This window comes from Apis cerana, linkage group LG6 (genome assembly GCF_029169275.1).
Source record: "Apis cerana isolate GH-2021 linkage group LG6, AcerK_1.0, whole genome shotgun sequence".
Lineage (NCBI taxonomy): Eukaryota > Metazoa > Arthropoda > Insecta > Hymenoptera > Apidae > Apis > Apis cerana.
This window is the reverse complement of record NC_083857.1, coordinates 7,340,610-7,349,871: the sequence shown is the minus strand read 5'-3', so window position 1 is coordinate 7,349,871 and position 9,262 is coordinate 7,340,610. Positions and strand designations below refer to the sequence as shown.

General features: G+C 29.2%; 1 protein-coding gene and 1 long non-coding RNA gene across 14 annotated transcripts in view; one reads left to right on the top strand and one right to left on the bottom strand.

Annotated features, from left to right (window-relative positions):
* Window positions 1–91: 91 nt before the first annotated feature.
* Window positions 92–9,262, bottom strand: part of LOC108001345 (transducin-like enhancer protein 3) — an 85,890-nt gene continuing 76,719 nt past the window's right edge. For 12 of the 13 annotated variants that reach the window (XM_062076171.1, XM_062076181.1, XM_062076174.1 and 9 more), the window contains 6 exons: window positions 8,833–9,021; window positions 7,699–7,917; window positions 6,630–6,703; window positions 5,837–6,112; window positions 4,775–5,378; window positions 92–3,709 (listed from right to left, as the gene is read on the bottom strand). In XM_062076171.1, the coding sequence (XP_061932155.1) occupies window positions 3,602–3,709; window positions 4,775–5,378; window positions 5,837–6,112; window positions 6,630–6,703; window positions 7,699–7,917; window positions 8,833–9,021 (1,470 nt within the window). In that variant the 3' untranslated portion in view covers window positions 92–3,601. The remainder of the gene's footprint in view (window positions 3,710–4,774; window positions 5,379–5,836; window positions 6,113–6,629; window positions 6,704–7,698; window positions 7,918–8,832; window positions 9,022–9,262) is intronic. The other variant, XM_062076178.1, reaches the window with a different exon arrangement.
* On the top strand, window positions 6,110–7,041 carry LOC133666239 (uncharacterized). Its single transcript, XR_009830085.1, has 2 exons — window positions 6,110–6,457; window positions 6,569–7,041. It is a non-coding gene; the product is annotated as an uncharacterized LOC133666239 (long non-coding RNA).

Genomic DNA, 9,262 nt, shown 5'->3' with positions numbered 1-9,262 from the left:
AACTTATTAAAGTAATATAATAGTAAATTAGTATTAAGTATTAGTTAAAATGTAATGACATTACAAATAGTATTAATGGAAACACCTATAATTCGATGAAATGTTTTTTCTATTATTTGCCATTTATTAATTACATATTACTTTGTCCAACTTGGCATGTAACATATGTAACGCAATTTTACTTTTTTGATATATCGAAGAGCTGTAGAATTATACACAATGTGAATTTTCCTGACGAAAATGAATTTATTTCATTTTTCAGATTTTTTCATTATCACACTCAGAAGGTAAAGAGAAATTGTCTTGACGCGAGACAATAAATAAAAATATAATACGTATTCAATTTTCATATATTATTACAGCTAGAGAGGAAAATGGAATAGATCTTTATTTTTCCAAAAACATTTCTTAAGATGCGTCATTTTTACTTGATACTTTTGCGCTATACATGTACATATACGTCCATTTGAATTGTTACATTCCTCATTCGCATGTCTCACATGTGGTTCGTGTATGTGCTCTGTATGTGTAGCATGATTACAAAATCATCATTCATCATTATATTGCAGGTAAGATAGAAATCACATAATTATTTACTATCCATTACGTATACATACGTGCACACGTACATGTTTTACAACGAAACATTGTTATAATGGAAAGAGTGTATAAAAAGCGCCAAATGTCAACTTAATTTTATGAACATACAATTGAGAAATAATGAATCTTATAACTGGTTACTAGTTTTGTTTTCAATAATTTATAATATACACCTGTCCTGTATTTGGTCAAAAATTTTAATCAAAAAAATATCAAAATAAATCAAGCTTTACTTAGGTTTTTTAAGCTATATTTACATATCTATCGCGTAATGGTCATAATCACATAAGATTTATCTGTACATTTTTTACTCGTCTCTGTTATTTTTTTTATCGTTAATCAAACATTTAGCAAAAGATTTTATATCAGCACATAGTTAAAGACTCAGTTAAATTGTTCACGAATAAAAAATGACATATTATTTGAATAAATATTTTTCAAGGTTATCTATAGATCAAATTTAGATTAGGTTTAAGAGTAATATTATTTATTATTATTTAACATTTTTTATAATTTCTTTTTAATATCATTACTTTTATAGAAACGATTTAAATGTTCCCATTATATTTGTTTTATTGTATGCTAATTTTTATAAGATTCACCAATCAGGACAGATGAAACTTGTTATCCACTATAAATATTTATCTCTAAAAATTTACCAATTTATACCGGAATTTGTCTACAAAACAGATATTTATTCTAACTTAAAGAAATAGTTCCGTTTTATTTGTGCATGTGATTGTACTTTATAATTACAAATGTATTTGTAAATATATTGAGCATGACATAATTAAATCATATAGTGAACCAAATTTATTGATAAAGATAAAACAGATTTTGTGCAAGGATTCATTTATTATTCATATGCACATAAGCACAATCACACAAAAGTTTGATTGATACGATTAACAACGGAAATATTGTGCTTATTATTATTATTATTATTATAATACGGAAATAAGCATAAGAGAGGCTATATTCGTAGTATGAAACTAATACAATTTTAATATCATAAAATGCAATTATTCTTTATAGAATAATGTCTTTTAAAGTGATTTAAAATTATTTAAAATGAATATAATTGAACAAAATATATTGAAATATTAAAAAATACTACAAATATTGTTAATTAATTTTGTGCTAATATATCGAGCAGCATTGTACATTTCGATATTGCTATTTTATATATTAGTGAAACATATTTTTCAAACAATAAATATATTTCAAATGTATACACTGAAAAAGTTGTATATTTTGAAACATAAGTAGTGTACAGTAAAATAATTCATAATATGATCGAATAATTTGTAGACACAAGAAACTATGAGATTATATTTCAACACACTTGTTAACCAATTCGTCACGTGCTGCGCAATGTACATGCGCATAAATCAGAAAGAATAAAAATATTCTTCACAATGGGTTAAAATTGTTTTATTATATATATATATATATATTATTGAAAATAATTTTTAATTATTTTCAATCAATGAATCATTAAATGCGAATTTTAAAAAATTTTAAAAATTTTAAAAATTTCATATTTGATAATTTAGTATTAAAATATTATATTTAAAACATTAAAATACAAAAAATCGAATACAATTTACTTAATTAATTTAGAGATACTTATATTGATAAGATTAAAATGATTAATCTTTCATATTATATGATACTATATTAGTACATATCTTTTTATTAATTTATGTAACGTATTCTAATTAACCGAAAAGTCTATAAATTAATATTATAACATGTTTCTTATGCTTATAAATCATTCATTTGTACACTGATTCATTAATTTCAATCGATTACAATTAAGCAACTATTTACTTAAGTATTACTTAAGTATTTGTTGAAAAAGATTATTTACGAAATTTTGTTTTAATAGAAAAGGCAATTTTTCATTGATATATTTAAAATTAAATGGTCATGCTATATGGATAATACACAACACTGCTCTCATGATACAGGTCACGTTTTTTTTTCTGTCTTCAAGTAGAAATGATTCCCTCATCATACTTATTTTTAAATAAACTTCTGAATAAATTTGCCGTGAGTTTTTTGCACATTATTTCAATAACATCTGAATGATCGAATTCTTTCGCAACTAATTCCAAATGAACGAAATGAACAATTTATAAATAATTCGATGTGCATTCATCTTTCATTGCATTTGTTATTATTGATGTCAACATATCGCTATCAGCATAAAATATTATATCGACAACATTAATCGACAGAAGACTATACTTGCTTCTGATCTATAGTGAAACGTATTATTAAAGATAGCTACAGCCAGCGATTTTCTCGAAACATTTCCAAATATAGAGCAATAATATGCTTCGATATCGTGGTTGTAGTTATACTAAGGGACAATTTTGCAAAAATTGTAAAAGTTTCGAAGAAAATTACCATAAGTAAGAGCAAGTGTAATTTTTCGTTAGACAGATTTCCAATGTTTGTTTTCATGCTATCTGTCGTATAATGTTTTGGGCGTGTTGATTTTATAATTAGGTACTTACATATACGAAATCGTATCTAGCATCACCATTTGCAAGGCTCTGATCACTTAACGCGCATGCAAAATTGTTTGGTAACGTACCATTAACACATTCTCGTTGTATACACGCGACAAAGAAAGTTTCTTCTACGTTAAATCACATGGTCGTAGGTACAATTGGGCCACGCACACGCAACTTCTAAATATACATATACAGATTTTTCTCTGGCACACACATTGGTTTCTTGACCATCATCATAATTAGCATCAGTTCTTTTTTTTTTTTCGTTTGTCCGTCTGTGCTTTATTTCTTTCGAACGCAATTTCTACCGTTAATATACTTGTTATGTATATATACACAATATAGTAACAGTCTAAGTTCCTAAGGCTGCTAAAAAGTCTTTCACTTGTAAGATCTCCCGCGAGAAAGGAGAGCGTGTTAAACAGTTCAGGTTTCGACCAAGGGAGGGAAACGTAAAACGTCTTTACCGTACGCATCTAATAAATCACTTCGTATACAGTGGCCTTTTTGTCACCAGATCCGGTCACAATGTATTTATCGTCAGCAGAAATATCGCAGCTCAACACCGACGAGGATTCTTTCGACTGCAAAAAGAATTAATATGGATTCTTATATGGTCATTTGAAGTTTTTGAACAAAGTTATATATGATATGATACATCTAACGCTATGTATGGAGATAGATTATCTATCTACAGCGTTTCTTCATCTTCGACGAAATAATAAAAAATATATCTGATATCGATTATCTTCTCTCATTGAAACTTCTTAAAAAATATCGAAAATTATTTTATATGCAAGATATATATTGCTCAAAATAAATTAACTTTTATAAGATTTTTTTAATTTTAATAAAAATATTAGTTTAAAATTTAATCATATTAAGTTGTATTTTAAATTTTACATAGTTTTTGTATTTATTATACTTCATTGTCTTTAATCTAATCAATAAAACAAAAAAGCAAGATATTTAAAGTTGCTGTTTTGTTAAGCACTCGATATTAAAAGAATTCCAATAAATGGTTACATGATCTTTATTCCTTAATAGTTTTAACCAGATAATTAATTATGAATAGCTTTTTTTTAACAGAAAATAAAAACTTGCTATATATAATAACAACTAATAATAATAATAATAACTAATTGTTATCATTTATGAATTATTTTTTAAATTTAAAAATGTTGGTAAATAATAAAAAAGTGTAAATTGTAAAATATAAATCATATAACTAATTGCTCAATTATATTTATTATTTATAAATCATTATATATTTTTATATGATTAAAAACAATATTTCAAATATACTTTGAATTATTCTATTAAGTAGATGATTCAAAATGTTAATATTAATAATATTAAAAATATCAAAAAAAGATAGTAAAAATTTACAAAAAAAATTAATTAACACATAACATTCTTAGATTATTTAGTTAATTATTTAGTATTCAAGTACCATTGATAACATATTATATCCATCTTGAAAAGAAATGATATCAGATAAGTATGCACATAAGTGAAATACTAAAAAAAAAAAAATTTGTATACAAATTAAATTTGAAAATTACTTAATGTTAAAAGATAAATAATATCCAATCAGAATTATTTTGATATTGAAACAAAATGATATGAATAAAAATTTGAATATATACCTGAAATATCGAAGCGCCATACGGCGTGCGCCATGCATTTAGCAGATTATCCTTGCCCGTAGAGACGAACCATTTGCCGCAAGATGCAAAACGCAATGATAACACGCACGACTCGTGTAGATGCAGTTGATACTTATCGGATTTTGTAGCATGAAGGACTTCGACGTTTGAATTTTCCATACCAACTGCAAGCCACTCTCCAGTTGGACAATAGCCCAGTGAGAATATTTGCGAGGTAAAGTCGTGTTGCTTCAATTGTCTACCCTCCCTTAGATCCCACGAACGCACTGTGTTATCCAATCCTCCTGTCCACAGTTTTGAACCATCTGCTGAAATATCGATGCAGGAGGCACCGTCCGTGTGACCTTGGAATTGTCTAATCAACGTCTCATTCTGGAGATCCCACACAGCGATATTACCATCGCTACAGCAACTAAAGCAGACCTTCGAGTCCGGCGAGATCGCCAATGCGTAACAGGCTGGTGCTGCAGACGTCAGTTCCGTTTTGATTCGCGGCGTAGGACTAGCCAAGTCCCAGATGATCAGCTGACTAGCCTCCCCTCCAACTATTAAAGTTCTGCAATCTGGCAGTAACTTTACTGACCTGTGTCAGAAAACAATACTTCTACTATGAATTGGTATTTATGTTATGTATATACCATATTATGTATAAGAATGTTCATAAAATAAGAATAAGTTTAAAGAATAAAATATAATTTGTTGATATAAATTTTTGTTTTTGAAAAAATAGACTAATGAGAAATATATTAAACATTTAATATTTATTAACCTCATATATTGAATTATAATAAAAATATGACTTTAAAATCAAATTCTCATATTTATTTTTTCATTATTAAGATTGATACTTACCCAAGTCAATTAACTTTGTATTAATTTACACAATTTTTCAATTGAAATTTTTTCATTTTATTTAAAATCGAATATTGTATTTCCGACTAGATATAGCAATAAATATAATTCTGGTGTATATTAGTACATATCGAAACATAGAAACATACCGTGAAAACATATATAGAGAAACTAGTCATGGAAACTAACCTAATATAATTGTCGCGTTGCAGGCAGTCCAGTTGCGATACGTGCTTGATACTGCCGCCACCTCCGTGTCCGATGTCCCAGACTTTAACGCACCCTTTGCCACCCGTATAGACGTATTTGGTCGGATTCGAAATCGTAACAGCACACACAACTTCACCGTGAGTCAAGGAATTAATCTGACGCGCGTGACGTGGAATTCCCGGTCCTATCAGAGCATCCGTGGGGAATGGCACTGGCTGCAGCTGACCCTCGCCGTTCATATGGAACGAGTACGCTCTACGATGGAATGCAAAACATTAATACCTCTGTTCTTACGTAATGGAATGTCTTCGATTACTTAAAAGCTCGTGTCGCGGCAAAAAGCGGCTATTGAAACGATAATGCATTATATACTTTCTAGGTTATGTATGCATCGGTAGTGGATTAACATTTTCAGTGATGCTCAGAAACAGTGATCGTATATAATAAATTTGATGATTCTTTTTATTCATCGAAATATTATATAAAATATATGAAAGTGTATATTAAATATATATATATATATATATATATATATATATATAGAAAAAATATTAATTAGTGAATTCATTGTTGAATTTAAAAATTTTGATTTTGAAACATGTAAGTACTTATTTGGATTGATTTTTATTTCTGAACTAAATAATTCAATTATAAGCATTCACAAAAAGGATTTTATCTCATATGACAATTTATTTATTTATTTTTTTTTAGTTTCTATTAAAAATAATAGAATCAATACTTAAAAAACAAGATTTTAATTAAAGTTACATACGGTTTACCACCCGGAATATTGCTTATTCCATTAGCTGATGGTAGGATGGTCCTCACATGACCGTCGAAGCCGAGCTGTAATAGAGAAAAAAATGTATCAACGTTTGGTTAAACTTGTAATTAAATACATCACTAGAAAGAGTACTTATGTTGAATAAATTGAGAGATATAAATTTAGAGATATAATATTCAACAAAGATATATATATATATATATACATACATACAAAATAAAAGAAATAGAGAAACAAAAATACTTTGTATGTTAAAATTTAAGCTTTATTATGATATTCCTGGATTACGATATTTTTGATAACTCAATTTCTAAAATATTTTAATATTTAAATATCACAAAATAAATATTTCAAAATTTATATCAAAAATATTTAACAAATACATTAAAGTTATCAATAATGCACACTGTACATTATTTTTAAAAATAATAGAAACATTATTTCATAAAATTGATCAAAACATCTAAATCATCTTTTATGTAAAAGAAAAGAAAAATAATATTAATTAATAATGATATGTATATTGGAAGTTTGATATGTTATATTGAAGCTCATCTTCAAAGTTTCTATAATTTTTTATTAATAATGAAAATGAATAATCTAATCATTTGATCGAGTGATTTCTAATAACCTTTTTTAAACAATGGATAACTTTAACTAATTTCAAACACGAGTTAGAATGTCAAATACCCCTGACTATCCTTTAAATGATCTTAATTGATTATAATTCTTCTAGCACAATTTCCTAATTAATTTCAATTCATTGACCTTCTTAGAAAATTTCAAGCTATTATATATACTACTATATCATTACATTTTGCGAATTGAACAAGAAAAATGAATATACTTAAATCAGAATACTACTTCTTAAGAAAAAAAAAAAAAAAAAAAAAAAAAAGAAAGAAAGAATGAAAGAAAGAAAGAGAAGAAAAGAAATTGTTCGGATAATCCAAAATTTGCATCTCTTCCTTAAAACGCCTAGGGTATTCGTAGATATCATAGATTCTCCTAGAAACAACGAACGACGAGAAAAACGAGCAGCTAGAACGTGAAGTACCATCGAAGTCCTGGCGTATGGTAAGTTGCTGTACGGTGAAGGCGATTGTGGCGGCTCATTGCCGCGGGACGGCAAACCCTGATAGCCCTGCGGTGGCGTTTGCTGCGACGATGGCGGATGATAGACCCGCGATGCCAAGGGACCAGGGATTCCGCCCATAGTTGGCGTACAGCTGCGCGACCCCCTCGCCGCCGCCACAGGTGTACCCGGCTTGTCGATCTGGAGAGGTTCGTTCCAACGGGGCACACCGGTTTATTATCGGGCGCAATCGTGGAAAGGAATTGTAAATTTCACGCTTGACTTTCGCACAAAAGCAACGAGACACATCGATCCTTGTCGCGGCCGGTGTAAGCGGCCGCTTCCGGTTCACCGATTTATAACGAGGGAACAGAGAGAGAGAAAGAGAAAGAGAGAGAGAGAGAGAGAGAGAGAGAGAGAGAGAGAGACGGGAGAGATCGAACGAGGGCTGCTTTCCTCTCTATCGTCCACGCAAATTGACTTGTCGTAACTTCGCGCCACGAATTCCAGCTACTACTGCCGCCATGAATGTACGTATACACGGTGCGCTAAGGAGAACAGCGAAATGTGTCCGTTATTTTCGAAAATAGTTCTTTTTCTTCTTTTTTATTGGTTTCTATATCTTTTTATATCGATTTAAAATGTAGTAAAATTTGACAATGATGGAAAAAAATTTGGAAACTCTGTAAATCTTTTTTTTTTGGAACTAGATGTAAATTTAATTATGGATTGAAGGACATGTTATTTTTTAATTTTTTTTTTTTGGTTTGACTTAAAAAAATTTGGTTATTTTCTTGTTTCGATATCTAATCAATTTATTACAAATTTTGTTTATAAAATATAATCTCGAGAAAAATAATTTTTCAAATTTATCATGAAACGATCCGACATTATTCTCGGATACAAAGTTTCATCTTCGAAAACCACGGAATCATTTAAGTGTTCATCCTCGGACAGTTTAACATGCACATTGAAAGGATGATTTTTAATCTTTTTTTGTAAAGAAGCCAAACAAATTTTTTATAAAATATCGCAAGCAGAAATATGATTTCAGAGAGAAAATAGAGAACCGGACCGATTAGTCATCGAATAAGCTTGCTATCCGCGAGATCTTACATCTTTACTTTTCAGAGACGGTGTGCTACGAGCGGAGGAACTTCCGCTCCGCGAGGGTGGCCTGTCTTTTACGGATGTCGAACCAGCACCGGAAATAGGCCCCACGTGTCCTGGAGCACCCAGTTTCTCTAGAGTACCGTTCTCACGTGGATCCGAGTGCTCACCATTCGCATGTGGCGATGATGCCTCCTTTTACAGAAAAGAAAAGAAACTTTTCAATGAAAAATATCAAATCTTATTCCCTTTCCTTAAACTATAATCCTGTGATAATACCATTTTTCCGTGTCCTAAAATATAAATTAATATTTTGCACATTCTATTATTAAATACATACATGTAGGATATTGATAAAAAATCAAGGACTTCCAGAGTTTAAAAATTCTTCGCGTATATAATTTCATTTATATTCAATATTTCAAGAAATTTATAA